This window comes from Panicum hallii, chromosome 9 (assembly GCF_002211085.1).
Source record: "Panicum hallii strain FIL2 chromosome 9, PHallii_v3.1, whole genome shotgun sequence".
In the NCBI taxonomy this organism is placed as follows: domain Eukaryota; kingdom Viridiplantae; phylum Streptophyta; class Magnoliopsida; order Poales; family Poaceae; genus Panicum; species Panicum hallii.
The window spans coordinates 55147395-55164199 of NC_038050.1; the positions used below are offsets into that span (position 1 = coordinate 55147395).

At 46.0% G+C, this 16805-nt stretch overlaps 3 protein-coding genes across 4 annotated transcripts; all 3 read right to left on the reverse strand.

Moving 5' to 3' along the window:
• Window positions 1-253: 253 nt before the first annotated feature.
• LOC112877340 lies at window positions 254-4131 on the reverse strand. The gene is made up of 3 exons (XM_025941636.1): window positions 3044-4131; window positions 1055-1313; window positions 254-962 (listed from the first exon to the last, which is right to left on the reverse strand). Exons 1-3 carry the CDS (start codon window positions 3982-3984, stop codon window positions 789-791), a joined length of 1374 nt encoding a protein of 457 aa, XP_025797421.1. The 5' UTR covers window positions 3985-4131; the 3' UTR covers window positions 254-788.
• Window positions 4132-7615: 3484 nt separating this feature from the next.
• LOC112878273 (putative casein kinase II subunit beta-4) lies at window positions 7616-11408 on the reverse strand. 2 transcript variants are annotated; one of them, XM_025942718.1, is made up of 6 exons: window positions 10956-11259; window positions 8998-9216; window positions 8632-8741; window positions 8372-8537; window positions 7916-8056; window positions 7616-7755 (listed from the first exon to the last, which is right to left on the reverse strand). In XM_025942718.1, the coding sequence occupies exons 1-5, from the start codon at window positions 11110-11112 to the stop codon at window positions 7923-7925; spliced, it is 786 nt and encodes a 261-aa protein (XP_025798503.1). In that variant the 5' UTR covers window positions 11113-11259; the 3' UTR covers window positions 7616-7755; window positions 7916-7922. The 2 variants fall into 2 exon arrangements, with proteins under 2 accessions (XP_025798503.1, XP_025798504.1); XM_025942719.1 differs by having other exon boundaries at window positions 7666-8056; window positions 10956-11408.
• Window positions 11409-12766: 1358 nt separating this feature from the next.
• On the reverse strand, window positions 12767-16162 carry LOC112878274 (calcineurin B-like protein 1). Its single transcript, XM_025942720.1, has 8 exons — window positions 15556-16162; window positions 15183-15265; window positions 14414-14473; window positions 14204-14312; window positions 14077-14129; window positions 13784-13864; window positions 13559-13671; window positions 12767-13140 (listed from the first exon to the last, which is right to left on the reverse strand). Exons 1-8 carry the CDS (start codon window positions 15632-15634, stop codon window positions 13077-13079), a joined length of 642 nt encoding a protein of 213 aa, XP_025798505.1. The 5' UTR covers window positions 15635-16162; the 3' UTR covers window positions 12767-13076.
• Window positions 16163-16805: the final 643 nt, after the last annotated feature.

Genomic DNA, 16805 nt, shown 5'->3' on the forward strand with positions numbered 1-16805 from the left:
GCGCGCGCTCGCGCACGGCCCTGCCGTTCGGGGGGACAACCTAGAGGAGCTCTGGCATGGATTCGGAGCTATAGCAAACCAAGGAATGCCAGGCACGAAACCCGCGCCGGCCGCCCCCCCCCCCAACCCCCCACCACCCCCCCCCCACCCCCCAACCCCCCGCGCCACACAGGCCACAACTAATGATTTTCCCAAGGAACTCTATCGCAGCTTAAGCTTAGTAAACAACCAAAATACTTTCAATTTATAGTAATACATCAACCACCAAAACGACAGGAGGCACTCATGATCATGATATCTTTATGCGTTCTGGTACAAAGTACAAACAGTGGCGGGCGGAACGTGAAGGTATCTCCAACCAGCACGGCCGGCAACCACGAAACATGTAGGTTCTGTACATGCTTGACGAGAGACAAGAAACATGTTTTGTCTCCTGATGTTGGGGTGTACATCATCATATCTCTAACATAGGGTGAGTATTACACTGAAGAAAAAAAAGCAGGAGGAACCTACTACTGACCTCAACCAGTTGCCTTTGACAATGGAAAGTTCTCCGAGCAGGAGTTCTGCTACATCGCAAAAGACACCACAAAGATGTATGTAAGGGGTGGCGGCAAACTTGGTCTGCTCTCAAAGCTTGAAAGCAGCGGGCAGTCACTCAGGTGCCGCCATGGCCCGATGATTGAGCAGCGGATTCCCCTACCGGGAAGCCGAAGGTTTTGTCGGGCAATTGGTGATGCTATGGCATCGCGAAGCAGCTCCATGCCAACCTTATGTTGGCTTCATTGTCACACTACTGACAGTGGTAGATCGTCGCCGTTACTGGGGATGCGCTTTTGTGCAGCCTTCACAGCAGCCACCCTGGCTGCATTGGCTGCTTTATTAGCTGCTGCAACGGCCCTGTTCACCTTATCATCTACTCTTGGGATGTCATAGGCCTTCTCTGCAGCTCTTCTCGCTTCCTGGATAGTGCCATAGGATCAGGAATCGGCAAATACAGTTATACCATATATCATGAGAGTCTGACTAATAAGGTGATCGTCAAGCACATTACCTGCACTGCATTGAGGACCTTGGAATGGTTCACAGCAATAGGTGATCCAGGGATAAAGTTCTGGGTGCTTAAAGTATCAAGAACTCCATTTTGCCAGTGCCCAGCTTGTGTCTCTCCATTCCTGAAACTATACATGCCTAAACCCTGTCTTCTGCCCTCATGCCATGCTCCCTCATATCTATGGCCATTGGCAAAACTGTAGACTCCAAAGCCATGCATCCTATCAGCAAAGTACTCTCCAGCGTAGGTGTCACCATTCCTACAGAAGTTCACAAAACATTAGTTCAAAGCTCCTTTAGTTGTGGTTTTACCTATATGATATATACAACGGCATAGACATACAGATAACAAATATACTGGACAAGGCCAAACAACAATGAAGGGGTGATGATAACATACTGCAAATCCTACCATGCAAGATTTCTTATCTTTAGCTACAACTAATTAATATTATAGAGCACAAACACAATGGATGTCTTTAGTTTCTGCTGTCACTAATCAAAGCAAAAGGGGAATTCATAGTGAAAGAAAGAAGTATGAAGAATTGCCAAAGAAATAGTAAATCAAGATAAACTACAACAACAAAGCCATTAGCCCCAAGCAAGTCGGGGCAGGCTACCATGAGTTTAAAAGCACAAGCTGGTTCATTGGAAACATGTACCAGTAACTAGAACATGTCATGTACGATTTAATATACTAACATCCCAAAACATGCCAAACTGAAAATACAATTATTTTAGCAGCTTCTAGATGAAGACAATAGAGTTAAATAAGTATAAGTTTGCCATCTTTGGATGTAGCCAATCCTCAAATACCAACAAATATGACATCCAAATCTAAACATGCCATGATGCAGCTAATATAGCCCATACTCAATCAGACAACAAGATATAATACGAGTTGATATAAATTTCAAACACATGTCTACATTTCTATATTGAGAGAACAATGTGGACAAGAAACTGTAAACAATGTGCCTCAATGATGTGGCCAACTGGCCATGTCCTAACTCCGTGGGTTTAGAAACTTTATTGAACTAATTCTAATAAAAGATAATGCAGAATGACATAAACTACATGACACACATAAAGTTTAGAGGAACAACACAGAAGTAACATAACCAAAATGACTAGCTATCTAACCAAATGATGAGCTACTGGTGTTTATTAGTGCTATATGGTACCAAAGACCACTTGTGTGAAGCTGAAAACAGGGAGTTGTCTCCTTTTTGAAGAGAGGGAAGATTTCCATTAGTTGATTCACTATCTCGCAGGAGAAACTAGGCACATAGTGTATGCATATAAAATGTTCGTACAAGCGTTATAAACTATTCCTATATATAATTGACAGGTTGATATCCGTACAAATAAATATAGAAGACTATCAATATGTTTTCAGAACCACCACAAACAGAAAATGGCAAAAGCCAAATTGGGTTTTCTGTAAGCAGACGTCTCTTAACTCCTTGGAAACAACCATCTAATCAAAGTCTTTCGCTTTAGTCAAAGGAAGCATTCGATTCAACAGAAAACAATGCAACAACAAACTAATACAGCTAATGCATCACATAATTGGGTGGAAGAACATCCACCAACGAGTTGATAGCATACTAGCGCATGGTGCCTGCCCAGTATCACAACAGTAATAACAATTCATAGGCTATATCATGATATAGACAACTACACTAGAGATCTGTTTAGGGTGGATACACACATTCCACTTCCCACAAGCCACAAAAGAGTGCAAATATTTAACGACCAGGAAGTAAAGCATACACAATTTAGTTTAGTAATCATATGTTGTCACCAATAAACACATCAGCAGAATTCAAAGCAGCAAAACATTTCACAAAAACTGCATATCTGTATAGTGAAATGATCATTTACTCCTTACTAACACGTAGCACAGCAGTAAGTTGCACATTTAACTTGCTTCCACAACAATCACAAAATCTCGAGCAGCACAGGAAAAACACGTTCAATTTCACACCTGAAATGGTAGTGGCCGAGGCCATGCTTGACGCCCCTCTTGAACTCTCCGATGTACCGGCTGCCATCCTCACAGGTGTGCACGCCATACCCATGGCTCTGGCCATTGGACCACTCCCCGGCGTACACATCCCCGGTGTAGAACCTGTACACGCCGTAGCCATGCCTGAGCCCCTGGCGATACTGGCCCCTGTACCGGCTCCCCCTAGCCCAGGTCTCGACGCCAAAGCCGTCGTACTTGCCGTCGACCCAGTCCCCCTCGTACCTCCCGCTCATGTAGTAGTAGTAGACGCCGCTGCCCGTGCAGCGGCCGCGGTGGAACTGGCCCTCGTAGACGTCGCCGTTGCTGTACACCTGGACGAAATGGCCAGTAGTAGGGGTGGTCGCGGACGCGGAGGGCGAGGAGCCGATGGACCAGAGGATCGGGGATCGGCGCGCGCGGCGGAGCGGGAGCGGGAGCGGCAGCGCGAAGGGGAGGCGGGGCAGGGAGAGGCAGAGGAGGAGGAGGAGCGCGCAGGAGAAGGCCGCGGCGGAGAGGAAGTCGGCGAGAAGGGAGCGCGGGAGGATGGCGGGGGTCGGGGAGAGGAAGTAGAGGGTGGGGAGCGAGATAAGGAGGAGGATGCGCAGGCGGAGGTGCAGGCAGCGGAGGAGGTGCCTGGCCGCGGCCGCCCCCGCGGGGGGCGCGGGCGCGGGGACCTTGCGCCTCCGCGGCGGGGTGAAGGGCGACGGCGAGGGGCGAGTGGGGGTGGACGAGGAGGAGGAGGAGGTCATGACGACGGGGCGCTTGTGCGGGGTGGAGGGCAGCGCGTGGTGCGGGCTCGACGGGATGTGGATGCGGAGGGAGGAGGGATCGGGGACCGGCGGGGGCGAGGGGTCCGCCGCCGCGGCCGCCGGCTCCGGCGCGGAGGCGGCGGCGGTGGGGAGGTGGTGGTGGTGTTGCATCTAATCGGAAGTGGGGTTCGGGGTTGGTCGGGTCGGGAGGGGGTGGTGGTGGCCGGCGGAGGAGAGAGACATGGGCCGATGCGGGCGAGGCGAGGCGGAGATGGGCGGGGAAGGGAGGGAGGGAGAGGGGGATGGTGGTGGTGGGGGCGGCCGCCTTACGCTTTTTCTTCCGCCCTTTTCCTGCACCGATTTTTACGGGTCTTCTACCTCTTCTTCCCCCCCCCCCCCCCCCCCCCCCTCCCTTCGCTGGTTTCTTTTTTTTTTCATTTCTTGTTTGTGCAATGCAAATCAATCTGATCTGGTAAAACATTTCAATGCAAAATTACAGGATGATTGCTTTGACCAGGACGTCCGGAAAGATTGAACGTTCAAATTTCAAACTTAAAAACCAATAGCGTAGAGTACAAGGTGTGTTCCTTTTGTGTCAAGTAGTTGCTGTAGCCACGAAGGAATTTTCCGTTGCCTCGTTATAACTGTAGCTCAAGCTCTAGTTACGCCTTCTACTAATCTCTCTCTGATAATAAAATGAAAGAGTGTGTCGCAACGGGTGTGTGGTTTTGTTCACAATGCGGGACGAAAACATTTCTACTTCGAGACATGTAACGCTGAAGTCCAACACCATGGCGCAACCTTGACCAAATCAATGTTCAATGTAGGAGGACATCCATCGACAGACTTTGTGAAACAGCGGAGCTAGCATTTATTTAGGGACAGAGAAGTCGCTAGCAAGAATTAATCCTTCTCAGCTTTGCCTTTCTCTTTTCGCTCTTTGGTTCTGCCGAGCTTGCCCTTTTTCGTGTCAAGGCTCTAACAACCTTCGTCTCTGTGCTGACGTGCTTCATGTAATCCAATCGAGCTGAATGATTGAGAACGCTTATGGCATGCTTGGTATAGAACGCTCGAAAAATGGTGAGCAGAACACACTGGTACTACCTCACGTATCCTGCGAGATAGTGTAGGCCTATAGGGTCAAGTATGAGCATACAAATTTTATTTTTGCACGGATCTATTTTAAAACGCTCAAAAGCAAAACTAGAAACATGAACACTAGTATTACAACCACATATGACCTATCCTGCAAGGCAGAACAGTGGCCCGGCGCACAGGAGGTGGCGACCGGAGGCTGGGAGCGGAGCGGAATCCGGGGAGGCAGGCAGACAAGCAGACATGCACACGGCTGATGCAGTTGCACACGGGCGCTGCGTGCGGCCTCGCTCAGCAGGTCTCCGGATCTGAACGGGGGACGGGGGGAGGACGAACGACAAAGGCGAGGCGAGATCCGGACGTCCTCGCATGCAACTATGCGCTTTTATTCGTCGACAAGCACTGATATCCGCTGTATCATCGTGCATTTTCATTGGAGATAATAATATTTTAAAATAAAATAAAATATTCTAGAATAAAATAAAAAGCTAAAAGATAACAATGTTCTAACATATTTCTATCTTGTTCCGAAATATTTTATTTTATTTTGAAACATCGTTATCTTCAACGGATATTTACATAATACGGCGGCTAGCTGTACGTGTGATAAATAAGCCATTCCGGCGATTACCCCAGGCCTGCAGCCTCTTCATCAGCATCGGCGTGTCGCGTTTCGTCTGCTCGAGCGAATATTCGAATTTCGAAAACATATCTCCTCGGAAACGATAATGCCCCTTGCATTTTCGCCCATAATTTTGTTTGAACATTTTGGATTCGTCCATGGCGTCAGGCGTAGGGAAGACATGCCTGCGGCCTGTGGCCGTATGCGCCGACAGGGACGCCGCCGCGGGAGCCCGAAGAAAATTCGCCGCGCGCCTGATGGCCTGATGGGCAAAAGGTGCTGCGTCGATTCCATCGGCGGGCCGTGCTTATCCGCGGGGCCTTTTGACGGCGACATGGTCCGACGTGTAGTCAATGAGGATTACGCTAGTTTAATGTGCGTGTAAAGGATAGAGTAATGCTGCATAATTGCGTTGTCAGACAAAACAAATAGTATGACAATAGCTTATGTTGGCATTATCCCTCGGTGTGTGCTAAAAAATTTATGAGTAAAATACATGATTGGTTCTTTAACTTGTGTGTCCCTATACTCTCAAATTGCATATTTGGTCCTTTAAACTTGGTTTCAAGTGCATCCAGAGGCGAAGCTACAGTCATCTTCCATGGCGCCCCACGTGCACCAGGGTCCAAATGCAAAATCTAAAACTACTTAGTGGAGTATTACTTAATAATTATAGAATTGCTATAGAAATGAAGAAGTGCACCACGGTACTCTCGGACCTAGCTTCGCCTGTGGTGCCATCTGAGTACTGTACTTTCAAAATACATATTTGGACCTTTAAACTTGGATTCGGTTGTCATCTACGTCCATGTATATAGTGCCATTTCAATTATATTGCAAAACTTATTTTTTATAGATATAGCTTAACTATACTCAAATAAATTAAATTTTGGTTTAGCATGTGTATGTAGAGAATATTGATAAGTACCAATCAAGAAAGCTCGATGATTTTTCACTTCTGACGCAGTATATGACAGTCATGCTCTATTCTTTGAAGATTGTTCAAAAATTTAATAACTTGTAGCTGTACTTTGCAAACTAGAATCAAGGGCCTATAAACACTCCATAGCAACAAAACGAGTCTAAAAAGAAGACAACGAAAGTAATGGCTTGCTTGAAAGCATAACAATTTGATCCTATCATATGGCACCATATTTTGAGAGTAGATAGATCTAGATGACACGCAAAGGCAAATTTAGAGGGCAAGATCTGCACTTTAAGAGTACAGGTACCTAAACCACACCAGAGGCCAAGTTTAGAGAGTTAGGTATGCAACTTAAGAGTATAGGAATCTAAATGACACAACCAGATAAGTTTAAGGACCTGCGATAAATCTTGCTCTAAATTTATTCTGCAGGAAATCGTGAGGGCAGCACGCTGGCTAGCCGATTTTCGATCAACCTTTGCGCCCGAATCCGCGCCATGGCAACGGTAAGCCATGGAGCGTGGAAGAAAGAAAAGGAAAGGAAAAGAAAAGAAAAAAATGGTCCAAGTCGAGGTCAGGTGCGCCGAACTGAACACGCCCTGAATTAGACCTGCAGGCGGTGGTTTGGCTAGGGTGAAGGGGAAACAGCGGCGAATGCGGCGAACCCGCCCAGCGCAAGCGCGTGCAGTGCGGCTCACTCGGCCTCGCCGCCTGCTGCCTGTCTGGTCAAGTGCCCTACGCAGGCCGGTCGGCATCGGCGTCCGCACGACGGCGACGTCGCTCGCTGTTCCCGGCCGCTGCCGTCGGCGCATGTCGATCGACCGGCTCGAATGATGCCGACGCCCGACGTTGAAAACTGATGAAGGGCGGTCATCCGGGAGCGGACATAGGGCAAGGTCAAAAACTGGAAAGAGGGCACGGCTCACACCACACAGCAAGAGCATGTGGTCCATGTGTTGGGACTGCCCTTAGCATGCGTTTCATGTGTTTGTTCCTGCAAAGGCCACCGTTACCATGTCTGCTTCCAAGTTCCAATAGCAAGATTCAGATGCCGGCGCAGCACGTACATGCCAACAGTCGGCATGTATTCATGCCGGATGGTACCGGCAGACTAGTAACCACAAACACAACTCCACACATGTAACCAGGACACAGTGAACTGACTGTAAATCTTGCTTACCTGGGAACGGGTTCGGTGAAAACATCCAAATATAAAAAAGAGCAGGCGAAATACTTCGTGTTAAATTACCTGAAACCATGCGTAAAGCCGTACTTTGATCGAGTGAGCGAGGGAGGGAACCTAAGGTTACAGAATAGCAATATCAGAAAACAGGTACAATTCCACATCAGTTTACAGCAAGACCCAAGCTCGCGAATTGGTACATGAAAAGGCCACAACATTTGGGGGCCACGGTGCTTTCCCTAAAACCTAGGTAAAAGGGTGCTTTTGCTGGACGTACAGCTCTGTCATGACTTCTTGTGAAGTTTGAAGCCGAAGACTCTTGGGGTGTATTGCTGCGACGGCTTCTGCGGCTTCAAGTGTGGGTATGTCATCAGGAAAAGATGGGGGAATGTCGTCCCGAAGTATGCTCCATCTATGTCTGGGTAAAGTGAAGGATGTGCAAGGACAAGTAATTGCAACTGAATGACAAATATCTACCAACGAATGTTTACCAAGAAGAGTTTGCCAAAAAAAAAAAGGAGTGAAGGCAAGTAATAATGGAGAAATGCTCAATGTGATACTAGGCTGTTGGCATGGAGATGATAGAAAACATAACATTGCAAAGAAAGATATATCAGTAGTTTAAAAGGTGGTTAAAAGAGCAGCATAAAAGGGCCACTCTTCACTCAGCAGATGTAAATGGAATTATGGAAATATCATACCAAAATAATGACAAAATTGGTTAAAAGGATACTGCCTTGGTACTTGGATCTTGGATAGTGAAGTTCTTCACATTTCGGACAATATATTTTCACTGTGCTCGATCTAGGAATATCTGATTGTCCTGCTGGAAGGCAGGGCTGACCACAGCAGTACACTCTGGGGCATCTACCAAAGTCATAGTTCTTGAACTTTTCCAACTGCGGCAAATGAAAGCAGGAAGTTCAATATCACACTGAGATAAGAGCCCACAACATATCTTGATGTCATCCATAGGATCAAAAGACAGATTACCATTGCAGCTAGACCCTTGCTTGTTAAGATGTATCGTGCATGAATTAATCCATACAGCATCTCTGCAGATGACTCGATCAATTCATTTTGCTCCTCAGTGAACACGTCGCCTGTACATAAATGGTCCCATTTCATGAGTACAACAGCACAAATAATCTATACCTATTTGTGGTTTTTATTATACAAGGGCCATATCCACTGGTTGACGGAATCGACTCTTTAGGAAGATATTTATCAACACAAATAAAGAATGCAAACAAGATAAGGTCAGGTGGTGTGAAAATAAGAAAAGGCAAACCAATATGTATATCTACGGCCTACAGTAGATATTAAACCAGTAGCTTTCTTAAGTTAAGACAATCTCACCATTTGAAGACTCAATGTCTAAGATGAGATCAAGTGCATAATCATAATATGGCACTTGATTACTCAGACCACACAGGTTGAAATCATCCTGTATGTAATCATCATCAATCTCGCAGAAGAATTCATTGCCTCGCAAGCTACAGAACCATGCGATCCAGGATGTGTCCTCGCCCTCAGAACCACTGACATCAGAATCTTCACTGTCAGATTCGAATTCCTCTGCAGTCCCAATGGGAAAAGGAAGGTTAAGGGGTGCCTAATGATGCAAAATCGAATATATATTAAGAATCCCTGCTAATGTGGATACAGAACAACAATCATAAGCAAAATATAGACAGATGCTAGAAAAATCTTTTAAAGCATGTTCTAACAAACAAATGTATATTATTTACATTTTTCATATCGATCCGCAAAACAAAAGGCAAAGCATACCACATCACTTATAAATTGTAAAGAATCTTTCTTTTTTGTGCTCAGGATTTGGGAAGAAGTATCAAGTTGTTCCTAAAGTTTGATTAGAAGTGCAGCCATATTCTGCATCAAGGCGTGATGGTGCCCACCATTACCAGAGATGAGCAGAACAACAAAGGAAAACCAGATGGAAACTCTGCAGGTTGAATACAAACTACATCGGGGTAGAACACCTGGGTTGTAGGCATGTTGTCTTATGTTCAACGCTCTTTGCCCAATGCTTGTTTTCAGTTCTAAATGAGAATATAATCTATCCACAATCTGCACAACAGAATTTATCCTTTTCTCCTTGCCCAGCCCCGTTCGGCCATTCCACAAGTTCATCGCTCCACCCTGGATATATCTAAAGGCTAGCGAAGAGTGAAAAAGTGAATCAAACAGAATGGCATCAACTTGTTCGGCCAAGTGCCTCAGTGGCACATGTCCCCTCTGTTCGATACAGAGAAAAAATAATGCGACTATGAATCATTCAGTTTGTTGATCAGTCCCACATGCACCAACATCGATCCAACCACAATTAACAAGTCGCATCAAAGTGAAGTGCCAATGCTTCCCACAACATAAGATGCTGAAACAGAACATTAACTCCGCATCACCACTATGTTCATTTCCTGCTGTCTCCCATCCTATTACTTTTCCTTTTATTCGTCATGATTCTCCCCATATCATCTAAAACATTTGACAGGAAAGATTTTTCTTTAGTGCTCCAAAACACCTATTTTTATCCTCATTTCAAACATTCTTAATAAGGATCTGTGTACCGCTAGTTCTTTTTCATGGCCGATAGAGTACCTTATACAAAGATATAATCCTATACAAGTATACAACCTCATGCTGCAGCAAGTGCTTTGTTGCCTACAATACCATATTAAAGATGTTCAAATATAACAGAAACTTGAGAATCCACCGGTCTGACTAACAGATTGGTAAGCAAGCAGAAGAAAATAATCACACATTCTCCAGCAAATAAGGTATTACACTATTAACCAATAATGAAAAGACAAAACGTTTATTTTCTGATTCTATGATAAATGTTTGGTAAGCCTTTTGATCCATCTCATCCTTCCAGCAATACATGTTATTTGCACTTCCATTTGGTTCCTTATTATTGCTGATTTCCAGACACATCTCAGCTTCTGAATCCTATTCCATTTGGTTCATTAACTCTTTAGTCTTTACTCGTATTCACCGGTTTCCTAGTTTATATTGCTTAACAACTTAGTGCAAAAGCACCAACACACAAACGGGAAGCAGACCATCTTCAGCGATGGCAATGAAGTGAGCATCTCATTCAAAGGGGCCACAAAATACGAAGCCACGGCATCTAATCCCAGCACACTAAATGTCAACATAAGATTCTGTCCCAAAAAAAAACAGAAAAGTCGCATCTTCCAAACAAAGCATGCAATGCGGCAGTTTATACACAATGATGAAGGTAATCCGAACAGGTAAAGAACAAAAGGTTCGCGAACGGTCTAGGCTCTCACCACTATCGGACACCTTCGCGGCCTTGCCGAGCGACGCTGACAGCTTCCCGGGAGGAGCGAGGCGCTCCCTCTCCTTGGTCACGACGCCCCTGGAGGTCGACGGCGACGACTTCTCGAGGTGCTTCTCGAGGGCGTCCTTGATGCGCTTCCGGTCCATCCCCACGCCGCCGCCGCCGCCGAACAACCCCGATCCACGTAAGGCGCCGCTGCTCCCGCTCTTCCGATCCTTGCGCGGCAGCTCCAATCTCCGTTCCCAGGGAACCTCGGGGAGTCGGGGTTCGCAGGTGGGCGCTCGGGCTAGGGTTTGCTGGCTGCGCAGGCGGGGGAAACGAGATGGAGAGAGAAGAGAGAGATCGGAGAGGTGACGAGGCGCGGGGCGAGGGTTGGGGAGAGAAGAGAGCCCGTGGGCGTGCGCGAGGTGGGCGGGCGGCGGCTGAAATTCGGACAGGTACCGGGGGTTCTCCGCAAAAAAGGACATCCCACACCTGCAGATATTTTATTCCAAGTGCGCGTACCTCATCGGTGTCGGCTCTTGGGCTTAGAGAGTGAGAGGTGGCCCAAACGGTACTTCTCCAGCATGTGGGCCAAAGCTCCTTTCCTATCAGTTTTCTCTCACAAAATTCCCTCACAAACATTACTAGATCATATTCCAATAAATAATCATACTTCCTCCTGCTCTTTTTTTAAGACGCACATGCATATTTAAGATTCAAATTTTCTAATCTTTATCTAGGAATTAGGCGAGAAGTGTGTAGAGTGAGATATAGATCTAGTACCTTTCGTATTCGAATTGAAAGTGACGCCAAATTTATATTCATTAGCTATATCTGTTCAAACCGTGCCTTACGTTTTCACATGGAGGCATTACCATCAAAATAAGAAGCATGTGAGCTATACTGTCACCATTCAAGGCAGCAATTTTCATTATGCTCTAGGAGTGGTAGCTTGCACGATTTGTAGCAGAACGTCACGTATTCTTTTTTTAGATGGAAAGCATTCGCTAACTCACGCTGACCTCACCTCGCCAGCAACCAGTTCAATTACATGAGGAGGCAACATCTCAGGCCAAAAGCATGACACCGGCCGGCATAAACCTCGCCCAGTCGCCCCCAACCCCAGCAAGGTAGAGCGCTACCGCATCCGCATTACAAGCCCGAGGCGTGTGCTTAACCTTTACATCAACAAAAAAAAACAGGCGAAATTTAATCTTCTTAGGTCTTAACTAGGACACCAGAACGAGGCTATCGAACTAGGAGCTGAGAATGGCCGAAAACGTCACGTTCTTGATCCGTGTCATGTTCCCGTTAATCACTCCATCAGAACTTTTGCTCCATATCAGCATAACAAAAACTAGACGGTTCTACGAGATAATGCTTTGCGATCATTTAGATTTCAGACGGCAGAGGAAAATGGGAGTCGATTCATCAGCATGACAGTATGTTTTATGACGTATGTTAACAGCACATTACAGCAATCATCTAGTCCACGTCAAATCGTACATACACCGCAAGATTGCAAGAAGCTAATCTCGAGATCTTTTTTGCCGCAATTAGCTAAAAGCTATCACATGTAGCGATGCAGGAAACGGTTGCCTAACCGTGAAAAGTATGCAATTGGAAACCACAAAAATGAAATACTCCATCCATTCCAAACCGCAGGTCGTTTTAGCAAATCTAGATACATAGCTTTTGTTATACATCTAGATATACGCTTTATCTAAATACGTAGCAAAAACTATGTATCTAGATTTATCAAAACAACGTACAATTTGGAAGAGGGTAGAATGCAGTACTATTGTGACACGAATAAAATGAGATCAGCACAGATAAACCACAAACTTCCCACTGGTAAAAGAACATGTAAATGTTCCATCTCTGAATACTGCTACAATCTCGCAATCACCAACACAAAAGCACCAGCATCGTGCGTTAAAACTACAATACCACACTTGTCGAGTAAGTCTGTGGCTAGCGATTTGACACGCCTTCCTTGGCAGCCGCATAAATAAACCCTCCCTCATAATAAGCTAGAAATCTTCATGTCCAGTACCAAGCTTCTGCTTTTTGCGCTTTAAGGAAAGCAAAACCTTTCGTTAACTATACATCTATGGAAGAATTGTGGTCATGTGACAAGATCGTCGACCTCAGAGTTAAACACAAAGCTGGGAAATGTCGTTGTTATGTCCCTGAAATATTGACCACGCAAAACGGTTAGCAGGTATCTTTGTTGCTTCAAATCAAAGTTCATGCAAAACATGAAGCAAGTATTTAAAGCGGGCCAGTGGTGCTTCCAGTTAAATGTAATACAACTATGACAGTACCATCAATTCTCTAAACAAGAGTATAGAGGCAGGAGCACTTTGAAAGTAAATACGTTGTTTAGATTCAGGTGCCAGAAAAACCGCTGCAGATCAAATAAACATTGAGAACTCCTTTTGGCAATTAAAATGTGCTAGTTACTGTGATGCTCATGGTCTTAACAATCATATTCTGGTGGCGGAGTCATCAGTTAAGCTTTAAAGTGATGCAGTCGTAACTTATTTAGACATGCTTCTGAATATCTATATTCTATCATACTCAATGTAGTTTCCACAAACTGCTTACTTGAGGTATGGTAGAGTCATTATCTTCATCAAGGAAGGATTTCTTGTGACAAAACTCTCCCACTCTGCTCTATCTATTTTCCCATCCTGATTCGCATCAGCATCTGAAAATGTCTGTCATCACCACATAAGTCTCTGTAAGTCTTAACTCCAGTATAGGTCACAAGAATGAACTACATTCTACAATCCAAGAAACTATATAATTTCTAATGAAATGTTAAAAAACCTTGTCCAGGATTGTCTCAATGATCTCATCAGATAACCTCATCTCTGATTCCCCTAGAAGAGCAATTAACATCTGCTTAACCTGCACAGAAGGATTACAATACAAGTTTTAGTTAGCCAATAAATGGCAGGAAGCTTTCCTCAGATTAGAAATACATAAGTGTCTATGCCACTAGCTTATTGGTTGCACATAAACAAATATCTTGTTTACGGCTATTTAATAATTCTCAAGGAGAAGTTAGCATTAAGAAAACATGCGCATAAGCATAGATCCAGAAAGAGTCCAGCAATTACCTCCTTCCGTTCAATAAACCCTGTACCATCCATATCATATAGCTTGAACGAGACTGTCAGGTAGTTCAAGCTTAGAAAGATAGCACATGAGAACAAATAAAGTTGAAATAAAAAGATAAGAACTTACAATCAATTTTTTCTTCCATTGGTATGTTTGGATGAAATACATTTAGAGCTCGAACAAAGTCGCCAAAATCAATGACTCCCCTTTTCTTGACATCGAAAAGGTCAAATATCTGCAAGGCCAGTTTCGTGTAAATTTAACAGATGCCAATAGTTCTTGAAAGCACAACATAATAGCGAAACTCAAATGAGAATAAGTCAAGGAGATGCATACCCGATTAGCAAATAGATTTTCCTTCCTCTGATTTTTAAATAATGCTAGCTGGAATTCTTCCTGCACCGTAAAATGATGGCAAAGATTAAACACTCTAGGTTTTTATGTTCACAAATTTAGTTTCCGATGGCATCAAGATTTTTAAATCTTTTTTGAAAGAAGATGGCATCAAGATTTCGTCTGTACTTCTGTATCTGTATGAGTGCTTACATGACAGTTCGTAAACTTTGTATAACATGATGTGCAAAGTAAATCTGGGATATAAAATGCATTACTTCTAATGTGGCACAGATTTGGCTTAGCTGAAATATGAATTGTATGGCATGCAAGAGCTTATTTTCCGAACAGCTATATCCTTGTTGTAAGTCAACAACTGGGTGGCCTGGCACCTCACTTTAGGCTACACCAATAACTTAGGAACAAGTTTAACCTATTCCATGCTCAATTGTAAAACATAATAATAAGTGTGACAATTTCGTGTAACAAAAGTAAAGTACTTTATTAAGATGTATAATTTTGAGCTGCCTTGTAAGAAGGAAGGTTTCGAAGGAACCACAGTGTGTAGAAAAAAAATGCATATTGTAATATAAATCTTGGAGGCCACAATAGTACATAAAAATAGCATTCCTGCATAAGTTCTGCAGCTGACGACAAAATGTATGATTACAAGGTTCAACTTCTACTCTCACAAGCAGCAATTAAAGGTAAATAGCTATATGATGTTCATCCGTGCAAAACTGACTATACGATATGGTATAATAGAACATACCTTGTTGATCAGGCCATCATCAATGACCGAACCACTTATGCTCTTGAACAGCTCAAACAGGGCCTCAACTTCACTAACGCTGACTACATGTACAAAACAAATGCACGGATTTAAGCAAGATCTATTCAGGGCAATGAAACGAATCCATAAATCAAAAGGATGATGCAGCATTGATCCAGCACTACTGCACAGATATCAAAGATACCCTAGTATTCTACACCAAAATATATAGACCGAAACATTTGGCCATCCTAATCCAATTCCAAACACAGCAATCGTTCAGAAATGAAATCAAAGCTCGAAGAAGAACATGCGAGTGGCTCGCACGCACGCACAGGCAAGCCGGCAAGGGATGGGGGATCGGCGTACTCACAGGCGGTCTGGGAGGCGAGTTGTACGGGGTCCTCGTAGCCAGGGTGCTGCCGCTTCGCCGTGGAAGCGAAGCACCCCATCGCTGCGGCGTGACGGGCCCGAGAACCCGAACCAACCACTCAAATCAGCCAATCTGCTAGGCCCCGCCCCGCGCGACAACACCGCCGCCCGCGGCCCCGCCTAGAAATGGGCCCGCGCTGGCGGCTGCCTTCGCCGCAGAGCGGCGGCGAGTGAGAGCTGGGGGGTACGAGCGCGGCAGGGCGAGCGGATCTGGGCCGGCAGCGCGGGGTCGGAGGGACGGAGGCTGGGGGCCTTCGAGTTCTCCGGCTGCAGCCTGGCTTCTTCTGGCGAGGAGCGAGGCGCCGAGGCGAGGCCGTGCGGGCGGGGAAGAGGAGGCGACGCGGCGGCGATTGGTTGGTGGGAGCGGGTAGCGGAACGGACCAGACAGTGTGGGGGGCGCACCCGTCGCGCCCACGCGTTGGGGCGGAGACGAACCGACCTGGGCGGAGACGGGGACGGGGAGCTGAACCCTGGCTGGCCCCCGGCGGGCAGGAGCGCGGGCTCACGCTCTTCCCCGTACCTCTGCCCCCCGTTCGGCCTCGGGTCAGTTCGTTCCCTCCGCCACGGCGTCGCATGTGCCGCGTCCCTGTCGACGCTTCTTCTACTGGGAAACGGGCCAAAACGTGCGGCGAAAAGGGGTGCCGAGACGAAGCCGCGCGACGGCACGAGCGACTCGGCACGCGACAGCGCACCCGCGCGGATCCCCGCGGCGGCTATTCTCGGACCCGCCCGTCGCTGGCGGCTGGCCACGCCCAGAATGACGAAACGAGCGGGTGGGCGGTGGCGCACGGGCACGGCACCGGTGCACGCACCCGACGACCTGGAAGGCCACTCCCACTCGGTCGCAGCAGCCAAGTAAGTAGCCCACACACGCTGCGGCGGCCGGCGGATCCTTCTGCTCGGTTATTCGCGTCTGGTCAGCTCCGGGGACGGAATTCGCGAGACCGTGCGTTGTTTGTAGACCATTTTAAACTTGTATACCTTTTCTTGGGGGAATCAGAGGATTCTCGAACCTGAATAATCTGTTCTGACTCCTTTTGATTTGATCAGTCTCAGTGAAGTTTTATAAAAATTTTATTGCATTAAATTTTGCTGATGTAGTAGAATCATTATAAAGAGAAAAAAATAGAGAGTTTTGTGGGATAAAAGAGAAGTTTCATTCTTATAACACTTATCCGGTTCGGATACTAA

What these genes read in the sequence shown, in the direction of transcription:
- LOC112878274 (XM_025942720.1), bottom strand. Translation starts at nt 15,634, where the DNA reads ATGGGGTGCTTCGCTTCCACGGCGAAGCGGCAGCACCCTGGCTACGAG. An exon ending in ACTCGCCTCCCAGACCGCCT is followed by an intron (nt 15,266 to 15,555) that starts GTGAGTACGCCG and finishes TTGTACATGTAG; the next exon opens with TCAGCGTTAGTGAAGTTGAG. An exon ending in GGTTTATTGAACGGAAGGAG is followed by an intron (nt 13,865 to 14,076) that starts GTAATTGCTGGA and finishes CCTTCTGTGCAG; the next exon opens with GTTAAGCAGATGTTAATTGC.
- LOC112877340 (XM_025941636.1), bottom strand. Translation starts at nt 3,984, where the DNA reads ATGCAACACCACCACCACCTCCCCACCGCCGCCGCCTCCGCGCCGGAG. An exon ending in CTCGGCCACTACCATTTCAG is followed by an intron (nt 1,314 to 3,043) that starts GTGTGAAATTGA and finishes GAACTTCTGTAG; the next exon opens with GAATGGTGACACCTACGCTG. An exon ending in AGGTCCTCAATGCAGTGCAG is followed by an intron (nt 963 to 1,054) that starts GTAATGTGCTTG and finishes GGCACTATCCAG; the next exon opens with GAAGCGAGAAGAGCTGCAGA.
- LOC112878273 (XM_025942718.1), bottom strand. Translation starts at nt 11,112, where the DNA reads ATGGACCGGAAGCGCATCAAGGACGCCCTCGAGAAGCACCTCGAGAAG. An exon ending in GCAAGGGTCTAGCTGCAATG is followed by an intron (nt 8,538 to 8,631) that starts GTAATCTGTCTT and finishes CATTTGCCGCAG; the next exon opens with TTGGAAAAGTTCAAGAACTA. An exon ending in AAGATCCAAGTACCAAGGCA is followed by an intron (nt 8,057 to 8,371) that starts GTATCCTTTTAA and finishes CACTTTACCCAG; the next exon opens with ACATAGATGGAGCATACTTC.